Source organism: Populus nigra, chromosome 4, assembly GCF_951802175.1.
Source record: "Populus nigra chromosome 4, ddPopNigr1.1, whole genome shotgun sequence".
Lineage (NCBI taxonomy): Eukaryota > Viridiplantae > Streptophyta > Magnoliopsida > Malpighiales > Salicaceae > Populus > Populus nigra.
In genome coordinates this window covers 6457858-6479899 of record NC_084855.1, presented here as the reverse complement: position 1 = coordinate 6479899, position 22042 = coordinate 6457858, and the positions used below count along the sequence as shown (strand labels likewise).

General features: G+C 34.4%; 1 protein-coding gene across 2 annotated transcripts; it reads right to left on the bottom strand.

Annotated features, from left to right (window-relative positions):
• Positions 1–1380: 1380 nt before the first annotated feature.
• Positions 1381–17180, bottom strand: LOC133692480 (uncharacterized). Of its 2 annotated transcripts, none has more exons than XM_062113463.1 (19): positions 15394–17180; positions 12599–12684; positions 12027–12419; positions 11797–11880; positions 11307–11693; positions 8768–8819; positions 7133–7256; positions 6879–6985; positions 6512–6760; positions 6081–6328; positions 5727–5948; positions 5424–5639; positions 5271–5324; positions 5011–5076; positions 4766–4906; positions 4633–4686; positions 3866–3925; positions 2285–2683; positions 1381–2184 (listed from the first exon to the last, which is right to left on the bottom strand). In XM_062113463.1, the coding sequence occupies exons 1-19, from the start codon at positions 16784–16786 to the stop codon at positions 2017–2019; spliced, it is 4503 nt and encodes a 1500-aa protein (XP_061969447.1). In that variant the 5' UTR covers positions 16787–17180; the 3' UTR covers positions 1381–2016. The 2 variants fall into 2 exon arrangements, with proteins under 2 accessions (XP_061969447.1, XP_061969448.1); XM_062113464.1 differs by having other exon boundaries at positions 5727–5906.
• Positions 17181–22042: the final 4862 nt, after the last annotated feature.

The window sequence follows — 22042 nt, the reverse complement described above, 5'->3', positions numbered from 1 at the left end:
CTGTTTTTACTCCTTTTCTTCTCCCTTGCTTATTTTTTGTGATGGTGCTGGTTATGGAACTGGACGGTGTAAGTCACTGTATTGTTGTTAATGTTAGTGTTAGTATTGCCTTGATGTTAATGAAATATTTAAATATAAATTTATTTCATGCATTAATATTTGACATCAACATTATAATAGTTACAAACATCAACATTGTATATATGAAATTAACCATCACCATCAGCTTCATACTTGCATTGTTAGCCTCCATGGGATGATTGTATAAGCTCAATATCATTAACACATATAGGTCATCAGATCTGTTGTCACAAGACTTGTCATCTCGCAGTTAATTCAATTTCAGCTCCAATTAATATCTTGTCACAAGACTTGTCATCAGATCTGTAGAACAACTTGTTCTTGTTAGTTCTAAAACCCTGACAACGATATTTTCCTCACATTTCATATAGTTTCAATTCTTAAACTCCAATCCACCTTTTATGTTATTATTGTTTTATATAAATGAATTTATGTTTTGAATTTGTGAATTTATGGAGATTTTTTAATAACAAGAATAAATGGTTGATAAGAAAAAAGGGTGTTTTGATTAGAAGATGATCTTTTTTATGAGAAGATTTGTGTTTTAATGAGAAAAAAAGATGTTTTGATGAGAATACTTGTGTTTTCATGAGCTTAAATGTGTGTTTTGATATGAAAACATTTGCATTTGCAGGTTTTGATGAAAAAAATAGTGTTTTAAAATTTTGCATTGGAGTATATACAAGATTGGACATCAACTATTACTTTTTTTATAAAAAAAAACTCCAGCGATAACTAGCGGCAAGCCTGTAAATAATAAGATCTTGCACGAGATTTTTTGTTGTTTTTTTTTACACCATTTAACATATAAAATTCAAGATGTTTTCTGTAAATTAAGAAACAATTAAGACTATAAAACAGAATAACTCAAGATAATTAATAAACAAAAAATTAATTAACCCAGTTAACTATTTCAATCCAGAATCAACAACTACAAATCCTACGGCCAATTTACCTTTAAATATTTTTTATGGAAATCTTGCAAACATCTTAGGCAAAAAATTACCAGCACGCATCCCTTCCATTTCTATTACGAACTTAAATTTCACTTCAGAAGCATATCAGGCGATCTGTATATTTAGTTTTCCATTTTAAAAACATTACTAAAAAAATTCAATTTTTTTTTATTTTTTATTTTAAATTAATATTTTTTTAGTATTTTTATATTTTTTTAATATAATAATTTTAAAAATAATTTTAAAAAATTAAAAAATATTATTTCAATACTTTTCCAAATAAAAAACACACGCGAACACTCTCAAATATCCCCTGACAAGAAATACAAGGAAAAAGAAGGAAGGATGAAAAGGGCATTTCCTTAATTAAATAATACATTGCTGGATTAACAAGACCTGGCACCAATCAGATGCCACGTTACCAATGGAACGAAGCTTCCAGCTAAAGAACCGAACAAAACCTGACTGTAACGCGCTAAAAATAAAAACAGATAGTGAGGTCATAATGGGAAGATAACTTGGACGCTCCATCAAACTACTAGTGAAATTTCTTGTGAGAAATGACGCAGAGAATATTTACATTGACTTGACGGCGCAAACTCTGTAGGCAACTCCTCATTCCTTGGACAAAGATACAAGAAGCGTTGCTTCCCAGCCAAGAGGGACAGGCATCAACATAATGAAATCCGAGCCGCTTGGGATTACATCTAACGGAATACAGCCTCCCCTACTGTACAGTTACTCTCATGATGAATATACAACGATGATGCCAAAACATCCCCCAACCCCCCACTTTGTCCAGAACATTACACATCCAGACAAGCTTATACACGGTCTAGAACCCAATCTCGGCATCATTCTGCCAGTCTCCCCTTCATAAATCAGGTAAATTTGGTCGCTCCGGGAAGAAAGTACTTGTCCACAGTAGACAGCTGTTGATTTCCAGTGGGCAAATCACAAATCCAGAAATTGCTTTCATCTAACCATTATGTTCCAAGGGCTCACCAGAACATGCATTCTGATTGTTCTGCTTCTCCTTTGGAAGGCAATCCACAGGAATATAAAAATATCCTTTAGGTAACTTCTGGTTCTTCATCGATGCTTCATCCGAAGTCATTACCAGCTCTTTCTCAAAAGTCTCATAATGCTGTTAGTTGACATGGCAATCAAAATCTGTCAGAATTTTTATCCCTAACACAGGAATTCTAGCAAAACAAAAAAGTCATTGATGCAGAACGATTACATACCTTTGATTTTGAGCTCCATTCTCCTTCATCCAAAAGATTATGTGATGCGGAGGAAGGTCTTTGAGGTATTTGCTTCCCAGCAAAAGGCATCCTCTCTGAAGGTTTTGGAGTAAAAAGGTTTTGAGATGTGGAGCTGTCATCGGTCTTTTGGTCAGTGTCCATGGTCAAAGCAACCTTAACTCGGTGCTTGACAGAAATGGTGCTGTCTACTGTAACATCATCTGATCTTTGGACAGCATCGCTGCATGACCTGTACCCATCTGTGTTCCCAATGAGGGATGTTGTAGCTGATTCTGAACTGACATCTGTAGGGAAAGGGGGACTCCGAACAAGTACTGAACGAGCAACTTGGTCTCGCTTGCAAGCAAGTATGCTGTGTGAGCATAAAACCAACTCCCGCTGCAAAAAAAAAATATCCATGTAAAAAGCACTGCAACAAAAATAGATCTTCAGAGAATGGTCCGCTTAAAATGAAGTTCTAAGTTCGAAAACAGCAAAGAACTTAAACTAATTGAATGTATCAGGGAGTGTTGCTCCAAACCAAGGTTGTCAAAATCACGAGTTGCCATGATTTTACAAGTCAACATGTATCTAACATGCAAAATTGGACTAAAAACTTGAGAACCAGCAAAATCAAACAGGGCTCAAGTATAATTGACAAACTCGGTCAAAATCATGCAAAATCACAAGTTCACTGCCGATTTTACGAGTTTAATGGAATTATAAATACTCCCCCAATTAATAGTACACTTGACACAAGTTTTCATATGATAATATCTGTGATTATGGGTCATTGTGCATGCTGCTAAAGTATTATTGATTAAAGTTTTGAGGAAGCTAGTTTTATTGAATGTAAAGCTTAGGAATTTCAAACGTCCCCCACCTGATTTTATTTTTTTTACAAAGTCATTCTCTGCAAAAATGAGTGGATTCTCACCTATTGATCATTACTCTTTCTTTACAAGAATTTTTCATTTGTATTAGGAATGATTTTGATGAATGTCTTAAACATAACGAGGAAGATGAAGGCAATAATGTTAGTTTTAATTTACACGACATACCAGCATGTTGATTGTTTTAGGTTTGTTGATTGTTAGTTAATGAAATTCTATGGACATAATTGTATTATTGATGGTTTTTTTAAGTTAAACTATGTATGAATTTTTATTTGAACTATATATTTTAAGGTGCTTGAACTTTTGTATTGTTTATTTCACTTTTGCCTTAATTGTGTTATGTTGTTATTTACTACTTGGCTGAAATTATGTATATAATTAGTTAATAAAACTTACTTATGATTTTATGATTTTACGATCTAATTTTACTATCCGAGTTTACATTGCTCCAAACAATAAAAACAATAGAGTTCAGCATATTTTACTTGGTCCAACGTGTAAATATCAAGAATGGGGAAAAATCCACCTGAAGGAAGAAATACTGCCCTCAAGGAGAAAGTTCAAGTGAAAAACTTAGAAAATAAAAAAGTGAAGTAAGCACAGGGAATTAAAAGGAACATTTTTCTTGGCTGCATAATACTGCATAAAAAAGTTAAGAGCACTTTTCTGGTTCCGAGAAAGTTACCTTTATTTTTTCACGTCTAACAATTCTCTCACAAAGAAGACGTAATCTCTCCAATTGACCCTACAGGAGAATTTAGAAAGTTAATTAGATCACTGTAATTCTCCTACCCCCAAAAATATGATTAAATCTTGACCATTATACAGTTGCAAACATAAGAAACAAAGAAGCATTAGCAATAAACTTCCAGTAAACATAAGATAATTCCATCAATGCAGAAAACATCAGAAGAAATTGCTTAATGTTACACCAGATTGCAAAGAAGCAAATGCAGGCCAATATTTAAATCAACCTCATGAACCAGTTGCAACAGATTTACAATAGCAAGAAAAATAATTAAGCTACCAGAGCTTTCACAGAAAATAAGACCTTGACCACAAAAATAAATTTATCATAATAATGTCATGACCAGAGTAAAATGTTATAATAACAAGTGAGAGTTGTCATATGCCTTGGGATTACTTCAGAAGAAAAGTTATGATTTTAGCTTACATTAGGACACTTGTTCAGTATATGCCTGGAGGATAGACATGTACACAATGTCTGAGGCACTCGAAGTTCACAGAAAAAAACATTTTTCTATTAAACTTTTCAGTTCAAAATAGTAGATGAATTCCAAAGAAGTAGACCAGCATAGTAAACATGTAATCACTGTAACATACAAAAGTCATTAATATAAACAGTTGAACCAATCTTAGAACAAGAAACAATAGACCCAAGTAAGCATTATTATCCAGAAAATAACATGATTAATCCGAGAGCATTCTTACCCTGACTTGCCTCATGCTCTTTATCTCTTCTTCTCCATGTTTTTGAGTTTCAGCCTACATAAATCAAATGCTGCAAAATTATAAAATGACAAGAAGTCAAAAGACATTTTATGTACAGACAACAAGAACAGACCTTTGCCTTCTGCTCCAAGCTATGCTTTTCACAGTAAGCCTTGTGCTGCATCTTGCCATTAAGAGTCTTAACATTCATGTAAAAACCTGCACTCCTAGCACAGGTGGGATGAAATGTGGCCTGACAGTGACCAGCACTACACTGCACATTTTATATTGCAGTTGATTAAACCATCAATATTCATTACATATGAATTGATGCTATAGAAAAACAAAAGTTCTGAAACAATCAAAGCTGGAACTCACTTTTACGCAGACACCATGTCTATGGCAGCAGACACAACAAATGTTAATCTCCTTGGCGATCTTTTCCTGGAATTTCAATGCAGATAGAGTAAATGTGAAATAAGAAAAATTACAATGGTCATAAACATGCAAGGTAAGAAATAACAGGTTAAATTCTGCATATTATATTCCAACCAAAGAGATCTTCACATATACTTGAGTTTTAGTGAGTCAATGGACAATTTTTTTTGACAATATGGGCACCTAAAATATGCACATACCATTCCTTCAACAGGATTTACTTGTCCCCTTCTGAATGTTGGTTCAAAGACCCACTACAAGAAAAAATAGGAAATAATTATAATATGTGCTTCAAAGAAGATAAGAAAGAAAATCCTGAATCAAGCCATTGAAGGGGAAAGCAAAAAATCAACCTCTGCACAAAAGGCATGAACCCATCTACCATCAGTAGATTTCCTGAAAGCACCTTTAATACCACCACATAAACCACATTCAACACCATTTGCCCTGTCCCAAAAATTGACAGGAGCTCCAGAGCATCTAGATGACAATGATTCTTCACATAATTCACAATGCCATGGACCAGTAGATTCCTTCACACAACGATAGCAATCCAAGTGAACTGCAACCTGTTGGCAGAAGAGCTTTTGTCAACAACAAGAAGCAAGCAGATAGCGCGCTGCTAAGAGGAAATACCAAGGTCCATTCGAGAAAACCTTGCAGCCAGAGCAGACTAAAATAGGGTTCAGTATTGTCTCAAATCGTCTGCATATATCACATGGTCCAGGGTGATCTTTAGAAAAATCTGAAATTGACTGAACAAAATCAGAGTACTTCTCTGATGAAATCCTTGGAACAGCCACCCTTGAAAGCATTTCTTTTGGACGTGGCATCAACTGAGAAGAAATGCCAGCCCTCCCATTAGAAGTATTATATTTCTGGAACCAGGTAAGAGTGACAAGGTGGATAACTGCATTAAATAACTGCAAGTTTTCTCTAGAAGGCAAGGAAAAAAAACCTGAAGTGAAAAGGAGAAAAAATACAGAAGGGAAATGGAAAAAATAAACCACCTCCTGGTGAGCAGATTCATCCAAGGCATCTTTCCTAAATGATGAAGTCCGAGAAGAAGCTGCTGCAGCAGCAGTTGCTGCAGCCAGAACAGCCTGGGCTTCCTTATGCCTTCTTTCTTTCCTGCCCTGCTTCTTTGCTTCTCTAACGTCACAAAGATACCGGTTAACAAGTACTTCATCCCACCTTTGCCCCCTAGATGCATCTATCTCCTGGGGTAGATGCCTAGCAACCTTAGATATTAAATTATCTGCAAGCACAATTCACCACAAAAAAAAGTCATGCAAATGTATATTGATTTAAAGCTACTTTTTTCAATAAAAAACTAAATTTGGATGGAGTATTAGAATAATGCAAGACTTGGGAGGGGGGGTAAATAAAAGAGAACCAGCATATCCAAAAAAACAAACGATGAAAGGAAAAAGGAAAGGACCAGTAAAGTGCTTCCTTGCAACTGCATTGCCAAGTAACCTATTCTGAAAATAGATAATTTCTCCTTCCACTTCGTCCACCGGAGATAGTTTGAGAATTCCCAGTTTCTTAGCCTTAGCCAGCTGCTCTAGATTTACTTCACTGGAACTACAGATCAAGTCATTGCACTTGGAGTGTTTATTCTGATGATTACAACAGACACTGGCATTGGAAGAGGCCTCCAAACGAGAGATTTCTCCGTCTTTTGAACCTGTCCAGCGTGGTTCACACATAATACAATGTATAAAAAAGAAAAAAGCTTGCAATTATAAGCAATAAAAAGAAGAAAATCCTGGACAACCAAATTTTCATGTCAGTGCAATTTCTACCTTCAAGTTCAGAAATTCCTTTCTGCAAAAGCATTCCACTTTGTATCTGTGACAGCTTCTCATGTATACATGGATGGACATAAGAATTAGAATACGCTTCTGGCTCTCTGTAGCAAATAATATATAATTTTGCATAAGATCTCATCAGATACTGTTAAATCAGTGTCCAGTACTGAAAATAGAAGCTTTTTGGAGCATCCAAAAAGTATCAAGCAACACAAAATTCTACATTAAAGAGCTTTCGCAAATCTTACATGAGATTAGGGATGACAATGTTAACATCTGAAAAAACAGAAACTGCCCCATCTGTGTTAATTGAATTACTCTTGTCTGGAATAGCAGCGTGCACTTGTTCGATTTTTACAGAAAGGCTTCCATCTGAGACATTATCTGAACTTTCTTAGCAACAGACATATCAGAGCATATAGAAGGTTAAAGGATTATAAACCTTGAGATGATCATTATTACTTTCAGAAAGAAGGGACAATCTGAAAATACACACATTTACAGCCTTCTATTTTCTTTTCTTTTGCTTTTTTTTGTGGAACATCACCGGACATCACAAGGTTAAGCTATGGCTTTTAATATCATGCAATGATATCAAGTAACATTTAAGATCATACGATACTTGAGTACTGTACTAAAATGAAAATTTCTAGATATGCCAGCAGGCAAGCAAACTCAATCATAAAATATGAGATGCATATTGTCAGCCATGAACGAGGGAAAATGGTTGAGGAGAATGAATTCCACTTCCACAATATGAGATGCATACTTGTCATCCTTCTAGAATAAAAAGAAAGACTAGAGATTTCCAAACCCTCCAGATAAAGGACAGCAAGACTCGTTATTCCCTCACTATCATACTCCCTAGAGGATGAAAAAACAGAAATTTAATCCCCGCATGATTGTTCCTTAAAGACTCTAAAAATACAACCCCACCCCTTCTCCAACCCACCAAAAAAAAGTGTATCACACATTTTCCATTAAATTACACAACCTTCCCCAACCAAACCTTAAAGTATGTGCATACATAAGGTTTCCTTCTTGAATTGGTACCCACCCAAAACTCAGTAAGAAAGGATAAGGTCTTGCATGAGAAATTTCCATGTGAAAGTGGGTCCATAACTAAGATGGTGTTAACTATCACTCCAAAGTCACCATCTTTTTACATAATATTCTCGCCTGATCTACATGCTTGATGCTTTTCCTCGAACGAAGATTTCTGATTTTTTCGAAGATGTACCATGGCTCTTATGTTCACCAGCTTCATGAGTGGGGAAAACACACAATCATATCATAAAATTTAATTACATCCTAGACTGTCCACACACTCATCCTATCTGTAACATTCAAGCTTAATTATATCCTCCTATTCTTTTTCCAGTTCCTCTCCAAGCTTCTTGTGAAAGGTGGAGGTTTTGGAGGCAATAGTTGCAAATTAGTTAGACCACTCCCCTCTTCACCCGGGATATTCTTCTATTCTCACTCAAGATGATTTAACATCCCCATGAAATAAATCCACTAACACAGTTGGGGCATACAGAGAACAACAATCTGCATATTAAACATCCAACAGCCAAGACCAAGAGGATGCTTTCCTAATTCATCAGCAGCAGGTTTGCTCTAATGTTAAGACTATACCTTTTCATTGTCAAGAAAGGTAAAGAGAAGGTTTGGAAAGTTGAACTCTCTACAAATCAACTGATTTCCAGGAAATTATCCAGGAAAAAAAATTAACTGGCTTCTCAAGTAAAGAAAAGTAGAAAACGACACATGAAAAAAATTAGTCCAAACAAGACTAATTACCAAGATATGGCAACCTTATCCAATAGAAAGGGCGTTCATTGGAAACACCAAATACAGAAGGATTATTCTGAAAAGCATACCTTCACTTTTAGGCAAATGCAAAACCGAAGAGTCTTGTAACACATCAGGGATCTGCATAAATAAAACAAAACATATAAATTAAAGAAAAAAGGCAAGCAGAAAGGATATATCTCTATATATACAATCAAAACTACCAAATGGTGAGTAGAACCTAAAAGCAAAAGGACAGAACAGAACACATTGGCAGGCACATTGAATCTCGGTACAGATTGCAAATGGTGGTAACTTCCACTACAGTAAGAGACAACCACAAGCTACTTCTTTTCACTCCTACCAAGATAGGTGATTCAGAAAAGAAAAATAACAAAATATATCATAATCAGTCTCTCCCAGTCCAACATAAAATAAACCTCACTGCTACCTCTTATCAATATCAATATGAAACCTTCTGAAAAATGCATCAACTCTATGTCCTATGAACCTCAAATGAGAAACCAGGAAATGTCTAAAAAACAACATAATGGTTCTTGGTAAGGATTCCGCTACCCAAACTTCTCTCAAGATGATACAGCGTTGAACACTTTGATTGCTGCATGCTTCTTCTTTTTTTATGGAAAAAACAAGCTTTTTCATGCATGTTATGATGCTAAAATAATTCATCATTTAAATTAGCAATTCTTATTCTCTCCTTTTCCATTTGCATATCATGCATAGGTTGGCATAACTTCCTTTTAGCTGGACCACTTGTAGTGTCATGACAAAGCATTCATCAGTCCTACGCTGTTCAGAAGTGTGAATATCATCTATTACTAGCAAATAAAGTTATATGCATGCTTCAGGAAATCCAGACAACACATGCACAGGTTACAACTTCCTTTGGCTCACAAATGATAGTTGAACAATTTGGGCTAAGTCAATAAATAGACAAGAATATGTGCAGTCTAGGAAAACAAGTGTAACAAATTGCTTAGCAATCAACAACTAGGACATGAAAAAAGAAGCATAGACTATCAGCAGTAAAGGAATAGCTTCAGTACCTAAAACACGTGTCTTAAACTGACAAATGACGGACAGAAAACCTAACATTTACAGAAATGAACCACATAAATAGCAGGTGTCTCTGTCATCAGTTTTCCAATGGTACACAAGCATGCCTATTGATAGGAGAAAAAATATAACTAGACACTGATGGAAACTATAATCAGTCAATTCATACATTCAACAATTTCAAGCAATGAAAATATAATTACAAATACTATACATTTAGGCATATTAAATTTGGAAGGAGGGCTAGTGCTGATATGTGATAGCTTATGCATTCTGCCTCCCACACAAGGAAAAAGTTTGAGTTCACAGGTTGCAGCAAGGGCCATATGGAAAGTTAATTCTGTTCCCAATCACTTTGCCTCAGATATTTTGGATGTGTTTCCTAAGGATACTGCAGAGAGACTGGAGAGCTTTAGTATTTTATCTTAGAATTTTTATATTTCAGATTTTCTCTTTCTGCTTTGGGGAAATTCTCATCCACCATCTCTGTAAATCTTCCCTACTTTTTCAACAAAAAAAATCATTTTCTATATAAAAGTATTCTAGATCAACTTCCGTTTTGAATAAACAAAAAAAAAAGTCACTTAGAAAGAACATAAGAAAGTGTGAGATGAAAGGCAAACACACTGCAAAGCTCTTCTCAAGAGTATTAGAGTAGTGCAGGTAGACAAGAAGATTTCAGAAGGATGGAGGACAGGTTTCTTAAGAAAGAAAATAACAGGCGAAAAAGAATTTGAAGAAACCAACTTTTCAGAGCATAATAAATTCTATAGTTTATACCTATAAATACAATGTTTATAACACATGACGTTTAAATAAGATCTATTCTGTCGACTAGGAAAAAAATTAAAAGAAACAAATGCTGCCATAATATTCTTTTTCCTACAAAATCAATTTCGTAATCACAAGGAGAATTTTCATTTAAGCAAAGGAAAAAACACATGAGCAGTCATATCATCTTTTTTTTGTAAATTATCATTAGTACTATATCCACTAACAAAAAATATAGTCAGCATACAAGTTACCATAAAAAGAAAAACTGGTGGAGAATCAAAACACAAAGAAAAAACAGCTCCTTGACATCTTCACCTCATTTGCATACACAACTGCCGGATCAAAGATTTTTGCCATGCTTTTATCATTTGATACAAAGGTAAATTAGGTGAACAGGAGAACAATAGCACTACAGATATGGAATATTTATGGGGAAACATAGGGACCAAAGAATGGAACATATCAAAAGGTTGAACTAGATGATATGCAGAAAATGAAAAGGCTTCCAAATATAGGAACACTTGTAACAGGCACCCACAGCTCAGCTTATGGAAATTGTAAACTACAACACTTAGACAAGTTGCAAATACTAATAAAAATCACTCATTCATCTTCTAATGGCAATATAAACAAGCATAAAAAAGAAATTCAAAATTCAAAATTAGCTCCTCATCACAAAGAAATTAACATCTTCATATGGTAACACAAAATTGGCAAACCATTTAACTTCCTCCTAAACAGTTTTTGTGGCAAATAATTACAGTGTGATAGGACTACCTTTTCAGCCACATTAGGGATGGATACTTCCCTAGAATTTTCTGGTTCTTCACTTCCCAGTTGATCAACGGCTTTAATCCCATTCATTATGATACCGTTGGCGCTCAAAATTTCCTCAGGTGAGCAAATTACACTGTTGTCCCTCAAAATCCTAATGTTACTTTTGGTTCTTCTCCGTGGGGGAACTGACTTAACAGCAACAGCATCTGTAATATCACTCTCTGATACAGTTATACCATCAGAATGATCTGCTGTTCCAATCTCAGCCTTTGGAACAATTGTGGATTTTAGTTGAACTTTGAAATTTTTATGTCGACTAGCCAAGTGAACATGATTTTGAAACCACCTGACTAATTTGGCCTGAAAATCAGGGACCAAATTAACTTCCTGAGGAGAAAAGGTCAAGAAGCGAACAAACAGCAACAGTCAGTGGATAAAAACATCTTTCTAAAAATGAACAAAAAGTAAAACTCGTGATCAGAAGCATTACAGCCAGTGTTGGAATTAAAGAATCAGGTGAGATGCCAATTTCTGTTGTCAATTCTTCTGCATTGACTTTTCCTTGATCGATTAACTGCATAATTCAAATTTCCCCGGAGGACAAATAAAAATGTGAGGGAAAAAACAAAGAGAAACAATATAGCCATGCATGTAGCAATACTTGTACTCATCAAAAGTCAAACCCAAGCAAGTGCATGAGCACATATGTTTTTTCAGTACCTTCTTCAAAATCAGCAAAAGATTTTGGAAGTCAGAAGGACTAGCATCCTCATAGCCACCTCTCTCAAATATCCCTGTATCAATGAGTTGGTCCACATCCCCAGATTCTGACAAAGGTACAGCATCTGATTTCAAATCATTCAATTCTATTTCCCATGATTCACCATCACCAGGTTTACCAGAATTAGTATCAGAAGTTTCTATGTGGACTGCAAGTTTATCTCCATTTCGGCCACTATTTAACTTGTGTTGTTTGTCCATTTGCAATTCTGATGGATCATGGCTGGCAACAGAGCAGTTGTGGCTGGCAGCCACAAAAGCCTCTCCTAATTGATGGGTATCCTTATCATCAGGGAGTTCACTGTGCTTTGAGCAAAAAGCTCGTAATTCAACCTGTTGATACATACAATAAGGAATTTTAGAGAACATGCCTGGCAAGAAGTCACAGCATTAAGTCGACAACGTCCCTCTAGCACTGGTGGTTATGGTGGAGGCAGCCGTAGTAGTACTAACATTAGTAAAAATAGTGAGCAATTATAACTTCTGCATGATGAAGAAAGAAAGAGGCTTACATTATCAGAACCATATTTTCCCCAGACCTCCATCCTATGTCTTGCTTCCCTAGCACATATAGGATGGAAAGAAGTTCTGCAAGTTCCTGAATAAACCACATGAACAACAGAAAGGCATTACTATGTGGAGCTGCTCACATTTTTAAACCAAAGGATACAGGAGGTAAGAGTGCCAAGGTAACATTATATGTTAATCAAAGCATTTCAAGAATGGCTAAGGAAACCAGAAAAGCTGTGCTGCAGCTATTGGTACAAGAATTGACAAATTAGAGACTTAAAAATTGAGGATATAATATTGGCTCATTAAAGAGAGTAGCAAAATAATCACAAGTGAAAATTGGAGGAAATGACTGCGCAAGTATATTTTAAGTGACCTCAAAAAATCAAGAGCAAGTATATATGTAAGTGATCTCAAAAATCCCACAGCAAGCAAGCCTCAGCAATCAAAAATGCCTAGCTGGATGCAATTACTAAAGCAAATCGTCACAACATTGATTCCCTTCAGCTTTCTACTTCACACCATAATAAAGACTTCTCATCCTTCTCAAAGGAAAAGGCAAACTCATCCTTCCAAGATGAAGACATGACACTGGCAAATGTACCGACGAACAAAAACACAACAACATTAAGTATATTACCAATACAGGTCAGTGAACTGCTGCAGTAAACAATTTGTTGTCTCCATTGTGAACCAGGTGCTCATGCAAGACTTGCCTCATTTCTAGTAGCGAAGTACCCATAATCACAGATCCAATCACTCAGATATTAAGAATAATGTAGCACGGACAAAAACACACATCCATTTACATGTCCACTCACACATAGCGGGGAGAGATGAGGAGCAGTGCTAAAAGGGCTGTTGGAAACTAACAGAGTGGAAGAACAGAAAGTGGCAGAGACCTTTCTGATTCACAAAAGAGCCAAATCTAGCTAACGCTTTAACTAATGCCCAAAGGCTAAAAAAAAACAAGATTTGAGAATAAAATATCGCAAGGAATAAACAGGAATGAGGCTGTTAAAATGCGTTAAGGAAGATGATACAATGAGATGCCCAGCATATCTTAACAATGCAGCATTGGCCATCATAACCAATAATTTTTTAGGTAAACTCTCAAGCTAAAAACTGCCAAAGCAAGAGTGAGCAGCACCCAAGACTAGCACAATTAGAGCACAACAATATTAGTAGTTATCATCTTGACAGGAAAAAATGAAAACGGTGAAAGGACACTGGACAGTTAACTTGAGTAGAAACAGAACAAAGAACAGCCCTAAAATGTTTTTGCTGGATAGAGCCAACACAGAATCTAAATCGGGGCGTAAAATAGCAATAACACCAGCCAGAAATGTCAAGATCCAACCAGGCATTCTTCTGTGAAGGCTCATGAAACACATGGTTCCATGATTTGTACAAAAAAGACAAGATTCAGCGCTTGAGAGCAAATGCTAACAGACATCCATCCAAACAGCGAGGGCAAGAAAGTAAAACAGCAAACCAAAATATGCCCAATCACAACTAGTGCTGCTACATACATCATCAAACATCAACTAGTGCTCAATACATCACCAAACACTTTAAATAGCAATGCCTTGCTACACTCAATCACCATATTCTCTGTTGAAAAGATGCAGTGACAGGACTATCAAATGTATTAGACATTAGACCAAGCCCTCAACCTTGTTTTTGCAAAAGTTTCAGAAAGAATTGTATTAGTTTTTGCAAAAGTTTCATTAGATACAAACATGGAATTCATCACATATGAACACAACTAATACATCCTACACTTATTTAGATTAATTGACTTCACTCACAATTAAACAAAATTCATGCAATCTTCCAGAAGCGTGAGTTACTTTCCTGGGAATCTTACAGTCCTGAGAATGTAGAGATTTCATATACCAAACTGCAAATGGTATGTTTTACATCCTTCTACAAAAAAACAGTTTCCACCCCAATCCATCTCCAGTCTCCTCCCATCCCCCATGAATATGCAACAACAACAGCCAGGCCTCATCCCAAACTAGTTTGGATTGGCTATATGGATCATTTTGCACCATTCCGCGTGATCATACATCAAATCCTCCCAGCCCCCCATGAATCAGTTTGAAAACTAAAATATCAGATACAATCGCCAGAAATAAAAGGTAAGGAAGTTAAACAGTGTATGAAGTTACGCATCAACAACCTGATTGCAGAATGTCCAAGGAGAAAGACGCAAAAGATTCAGAAATTTACATTCATGACAGCAGATGATTCAATTCAGGAGCAAATCATAATATCCATAAGCTTATCAAACATGAACATTATCAGCAGTGGACATAAAATTAACTGCCCAACCATGGTTAAATTTCACAGTTCATTACAAGAATATCTTCGGCAAAAAAATTCCAAAGGAATTCATTCAATGTTCTACAGACATTATCTCGTGCTGATTACTATGATTATGTCCATCCTTTTAAGAAATAAATATGATGCACCATGCTAAGACTTAGTTGAAAGGAAAAAATTAGGAGAAAATGGGATGCAAATGAATCATAGGCAGCTAGTCATTGAGAAAAAAACAATCAATTATGAAATGAAAAAAAAAAGAACAATCTTTCTCATTCTTCAATTCAATAAAAGATAGATACAATTTAGCTTGAGCGACAAAAAGCATTCGCACAATATGACTTGTAAGCTGCATTAGACACTGGCTCTACAGCCAAACAGGCTCCAGTTGTGATAGACACCAACACGGGGTACCAGAGAAAAATGATAAATGCATGATGGCACAAAATAAGGAAGCAACACAACATACCATGACTGCACCGAACACAGGTACCAGACTTCACCTTGCATACATTACAGACTAATTTTCTTCGGGTCTCCTTAATTCCCCCCACATTCATAACTGGCTCCATCTTCGTTAAGTCCTCTATATAGACCTCAGGCGTCCACTGGGAACAAAACAAGTGCACAAACTCAAGAACAGACCCACCATTTTCCACATTAACAGGTTTCAAAGCTCCACCCTCCTTTGGACAAAGCACACAAGACTGCTTGACTAAATCGTTGTCATCACTCTTCTGCTTGCACCATGAACACAACCAAAACTTGTTTACATCCCCTTGCACACCATAACACTTAAGATGAACGGCAACCTTGCAAGAAGAGCAAACAATCAACCTATTTGAAACATTACCCGTCTCGCCCTTGCAGCAAAAATCACATAATGACAAGTTTCCTTCACAAGGACGACCAATCAAAACCTTCTCCAACCCTGCATCACTGCCTAAAAGCTTCCGCTTCATGGAAGGCCTTTCAGAAGTCAATATATTCCTATTCCTACAACCTAAAAGCCATTCTACACTGCTAGAAAAATCAGAAACAGAGCAACCATTTGCTTCCTCCTGGGTCAAACACTCAGCTCCATCGCTTTGAGTAGCCACGCTGTCGATTTCCATAAACTGTCCATCCTCTTGATTGTCCTCATCTTTCACTATGAGTCTTTTTCCATTTCCATCCACACAATCCATTTCCACATTATCATTTGCATTCTCCACATTGGCACTTGTGTCAGATTGTTCATTAGTGTTGTTTCCTTCAGCCTTCCCATTCAGATTTTCCTCAGTTTTCACATTTGTGGCAGTAGTCTCAATTCTCTCTATTTTCTCATTTCCAATATAAGGAATATAGAAACACTTAGTATAACCTAAAGAATTAAATAAAGAAGATAGTTCAAACAAAGCATCAATATCAGGCAATGTCAATCCCCTAAAGTACTCTTCAGTCTCGACCCATATATTCCCTCCTTTAGACCTGTCACTCACCCGTGATGAAGACTTCTTGTCCACGCCAGAATGAGACCTTTTATGTTTCTTTCTACTGCCATCTGATTGCCTCAACAAACTAGCCAGCCGGCTAGGCAAAGTAGACAAGATTGGAAAACTTGGAACACCAGAACCAGACGCGTTATCTGCGACATCGAATGGCGAGTGCACGCTTAAGACCTTATTAGCTTGGGAGAAGAAATCGACTTCGAGTGAAGTCGGTTTCTTTACTGTTGGTTGAGGTATTTCAGTTTCGTTTGCGAGGGAATTGGCTGTCGGAAACCTCGAAACTGGACGGCAAGGCCTCTCGTCAGCGCCGCAACCTCCGTCAGGACCCCTACCCATCATCTTCTTTAGCCGGTGGCATCGGCCTCCGGTCATTCCCGACGATAGCAACAACAACAACCTTCTCTATCACCCTCACAACCGTCGCATTCCATCACAAAACCAACCCTGATCCTAATTCCAGTCTAGGTCTAATTCAAATCTCTCGGACCAAAAAAAACCTAATTTTCTAAGCTGAAACTTAACCCTAACCCTAACCCTAACCCTAACCCTAGTTTCGTTCCTTCACGTGCGTAGAGACTTTTAGAGATAGAGATGATAAAGAGTTTCGCAGCTATTAGGGTTTCAGTTACTCAGGTTCGTGATGTTGGAGATCCGTTTTGTTGTTTAATTTCCGAGTGGTTTTTTGTTTTTTTCGATTTCGCTTTCGATGAGAGGATGGAGAGAGAGATTCGGGTTTTTTGCAGGCGAGAGGACAGGTCGTTTTGGGGTAGATATTTTTATATTGGGTGAGGATACCATGTAGTGACGCGATAAAGAGGTACTCGTGTGGCTGCAGGAATTTTACACGTGACATCTTTCTATATGTCGGTGTTGATAGCCTCGGTGACAATTTACTTATGCGTGGTTTATAGTTGTTTTCGTCCCTTTTTTTTTTTTAATGTTTCCCTCCATTTACCTCTTGAAATTTGGTAAATTGGATTAAGGTTGTTTTAGGATTATGGTTTTAATTGTTTTTAAAGTATTTTTATTTTAAAATATATTAAAAAAAATTATTTTTGAAAATAATTCATAATAATTAAATAATAATAATTTTAAACACAAAAACAATAAAAAACACTCAAAGTAAGTTGAGGTTAGTTCATGCATGATGCATCTGCTTGCTTGCTCTCATAAAAATGAAAATATTAATTATTAATATAAATATCAATTTGACATCCATGGTTAAATGATTACTTTTGAGATTCTATGCTTTTATAAATTTATTTTGTGCATTTATATTTAATTATATTAACTCGCAAATCATAACTAGGGTTAATGTTTCAATTTAAAACTTGATTTAACTAAACTTGAAATAATCTAGAAATTTAATGGGTTGGATTGATTTATGGGTAATCGGTAATTCTTAAATTAAATAATGTATGAGATTTTAAATTTATAAAACCCTGGGTATGTTGGTAAAGAAAATAAGCGTTTTGGTTTCCAAGATTTCTTAAAAAAAAATTGTTATTGAATAAGTTGATAAAGAATCCTCGCGCGCGTGTATTCTTCATTTTTTCTACTCTACTTAGGCAAGAATCATCACAGTATCCCACAGCAAAGGTATATACTATATACATTTACAGTTCGTTAAGGCCTGGCTTTTCACTGTAGAAATAAACAGTGAAAAGTTTTTATTTTTCACATTGATTTTTTTTAATCATTTAATATTAAATTTAATAAATATTTTATTTTAATTTGCTCTCATTTTATAACACGGGTTATAAATTTTCCGGGTTACTCATGTTGACTCGGATTAATTGTTTTTATTTATTTTCTAATCATTTTTTTCAAATTCATCACTCGGTATGGATTGATTGAGGATCAAACTCTATATTTTTGTTTGAATTATTTTTTATGAAGTTATCCCAGTTTTCTAACCCGGGTTTGACAAGTTAACTCGAGTTTACTCGAGTTATTTTTTGTTATTTTTTTATATTTTTTTAATTTAATCATTCAAGATGAGGTTGATTGGGAATTTGATTTTTTTATATACTTTCTATGTGGTTATCACGGTCTTATAACCTGGTTTGCAGGTTATGCTGGTTGATTCGAGATTTTTTGTTGTTTTTGGTTGATTTTTTTTTAATTTCATTCCTCGGCAACAAGAAGATTGAGAATTAGACTTCGTATTTTTTTTTGTTTATATTTTATGAGATTATCATGGTCTTATAACCTGGATCACGAGTTTTGTCAGTTGACTCGGGTGGTTTATTATGTTTTTTTTAATTAAACTTTTTTTTTAATTTCATCATTCAACATTAGAAATTAAATTTCATAATTATTTTTTTAATATACTTTCTATGGGTTATCTCAGTTTTATGCCTTGTGTTTAGTAAGTTAACCCAAATTGACTTAACTTATTTTTATAGTTAAACTTTGTTTTAAATCTCATCAATTAACATTTGATTGACTGATTGATAATTTTTTTTAATTTATTTTTGTAAGATTATCATGGTATTCTAGTCTGAGTAGCAGATTTGACAAGCTAACTCAGATCAATCTAATATATTGTTATTTTAAATTTTTTTTAAAAGTACATCGTCCTGATTTTTCTTAAATCAAATTATATTTTTATTGATAGTCTGAATTGTCTTTTAATTTGTCAACGGGATAATATAAAATCAATTTCAATATAATTTAATTAAAAACACATAAATATTTTTTTTATATTAAAAAAAAACATAACCGACAACAGAGCAAAAACAATGATGTAATATAATCTAACTGACAAGGCTAATGATTATTAGCGATTCTTGCCATGTTTCACCATGTATACTACTTACTTATTCACCTACAAATCATTGCCAAAAAAATATTAAAAATATTGATAGAATATTCCATCAACAAATATAAAAAATTATGCCATAAAGATATTTTTGTAATGAAAACAATGACAGAATACTATGTGATTATAGAACTGTGTCCCATCACGTGTGTGTGTGTCCGAATTATTTTTTTTTAAAAAAAAAGCAGGAGAAATTGTTATTAAATGCATGCATGTTATTTCATCTAATAATTAATCTGAAAGTTCAACTCTACTAAGAGCGTGTTTGGCAGTGTGGTTGCGGGTGCTTTTCAAATAACTTTTCGTGCCAAAATGTATGCCAACGATGTTTTTTCATTTTTTAAAAATCATTTTTGATATCAGCACATCAAAACGATCCAAAACGTACAAACCATATTAAATTTTAGCAAAAAAAAAAAAAATTTCAAATTTTTTGGGAACGCGGCTGCGGCAGCGTTCCCAAACGGTGCCTAAATCAGGTGATGATGAAATGCAAACGAGACAATAAAACTCAAAGAGCTATGAGATTAGAGGTCTACTTTCCCCGGCAAAACCATTGCTGCATGATTATTGCTGGAAAAACCAAAGGATTAGGCATCGCTTATTGTTTTGTTTTTCGTTTTCATATAAACATTTTCATTTATTTTTATAATAAGATAATTTGATTTCTCTCCATGGAATAAACTAGTTTATGATGCCAATACCCAGATGTTTTCTTCAATTATTTTAATATTTTGTTACATATTTTTAATTTATTAAATTTAATTGTTTATCATATATAAATTTATAAAGTATGAATTTTAAATTTATAAATTTAATTTTTTTTTATTTTATCAAATTTAATTGTTTATCATTTTACGATCTTTGTTCTATAATAACCGAACTGAAACCGGTCGGTTTGAACTGATTTTGATTTTTTAAAAAATATTCAGTTTGGTTATTTTTTAGATAAAAAATAAATCAAATAAAAAATAATCACCTCTATTATTAATAACCGACTTACAATACAATAAAGTTAAAAAAAAAATTGTAAAGCAAAAACCTACAAAAACAATTAAAAGAAAAACATGTTCTGTTTGCAATTAAGGCAGATCGTGCTTAAAAGTGAGGAGTGAAATGATGCAAATACAAAAAGTTTGGTTGAAACAAATAAAGTGATAATAAAAAAAACCAAATATAGTTTTATTATTACATAGAAATTAAGAATAAAGATAAAGAACGAGAAAGATTTTTTTTTCCTTAAGCATGCTATATTGTTTTTATATTTTAAAAGAATATAAATTCATTTAAAAACTTGTAATTTTTTAATATTTTTATTTTTATTTTTTCAATTAAATATATTTTATCATTGTTTATATTTATATTTTTTATTTTAAAGCACTAACCACATGTAACTTGAAAATTTTAACTGAGAAAGTTGATTTCACGATTTAAAAAGACCATGGTCACCCCACCATGCCCTTGACGAGGTTACCATTGTTCTAGCTCAAGGGAATTTGTCACTTCGATGTAATTAACATTCTGATTTATGAGTTGATGAGGGGGTCTTTTGTAATCAAACCCTAACTAAGGTAATTTAAGGACTAGAGAAATCCCAGTCTCTTAGGTCATTGGAGCCTAGACAGGCAAGAACGGGATGTTAGGGTTCGATGCCCATTTGTCAATTGTAAGTTCATGTCCAAAAATCAGTTGGCTGTTCTCCACCTGGTCCTTGGCTTTTTATTTCCTAGTTGATTTGTGTTTTTACACGTGCAAAACTATAAAAAATTAATATAGCTTTTTATTGACCTTATGGTTAGCTTGAAGCTAGCTTCATCGTCGATCAAATGATTGCTCATGATTTTTTATACAAAAATAAAAATTATAATAGGACAGTAAAATTAATAAATTATTAAATATTAAAAATAAAAAAATATAAATACTCTCGTATCAATAAAATCATGCAACTAAGCCTTTATTCTTTCAAGTCTAATAAAATTTATTCAATCAAACTTGTAATTCAATTAAACTTGTAAAATTAATAAATTTATTAATTTTTATCTATCTAAAAGTATAGTAATAGTTGCTTTATAAAATAATTTTTATTTTAAAATATATTAAAATAATAATTTTTATTTTTTAAATATTATTTTTAAAATAAACACACCAAAATCACATTTCATTTGTTAACCTTCCTTGCTACACAAAAACTAATCAAACCCAATTCTTCCAAATTTTAATCCTAGGCCGGCCTCTTGACAAGGAATGAACCCATGTTTTTGTTTCAATTATCTTCCATTTACATCAAATTCATATATTATCAACACAATTTAATCATAATTTCTTTTTGTTTGATTAACACTCTCACATCAAGGTTCAGAAATTCTATTCCTACATTTTCCAAAACATACTCTCCATCATGCATATCATGCCCCCAGCTGGAACTCTACCCCAATTACAATTTATCAGGCCTCACATCAATTCATTGACATCAATATCACAGGATTAGAGCAAGTTTTCGTTCCCCCTAGCTGCCTCTCATGGGCGGGCACAATGCAAGCCAGATGCCCATTGTTTTATTTCAATTTTCACTTGAAATTATTCTTATCTCCCATTCCATGCCAATTTAATCAAACTCCTATCAAACCATAGAGTTTAAAGACTCGGGCCTTTTTAGCTCTAGATGTTAACTAGCCCAGTTAAAACATTCCTATGTAATTTTCAAAACCCAGCATCAAAAAAATCAACCAAATTAACATCATGAAATTGAAATTATTTGGTTGGATGCCTCTTACCACAACCAAAACATCAAATTGAACGTGTCA

What these genes read in the sequence shown, in the direction of transcription:
- LOC133692480 (XM_062113463.1), bottom strand. Translation starts at nt 16,786, where the DNA reads ATGACCGGAGGCCGATGCCACCGGCTAAAGAAGATGATGGGTAGGGGT. An exon ending in GCATTTGCCTAAAAGTGAAG is followed by an intron (nt 7,257 to 8,767) that starts GTATGCTTTTCA and finishes ATAATGTCTCAG; the next exon opens with ATGGAAGCCTTTCTGTAAAA. An exon ending in ATGAATCTGCTCACCAGGAG is followed by an intron (nt 5,949 to 6,080) that starts GTGGTTTATTTT and finishes ACCTGGTTCCAG; the next exon opens with AAATATAATACTTCTAATGG.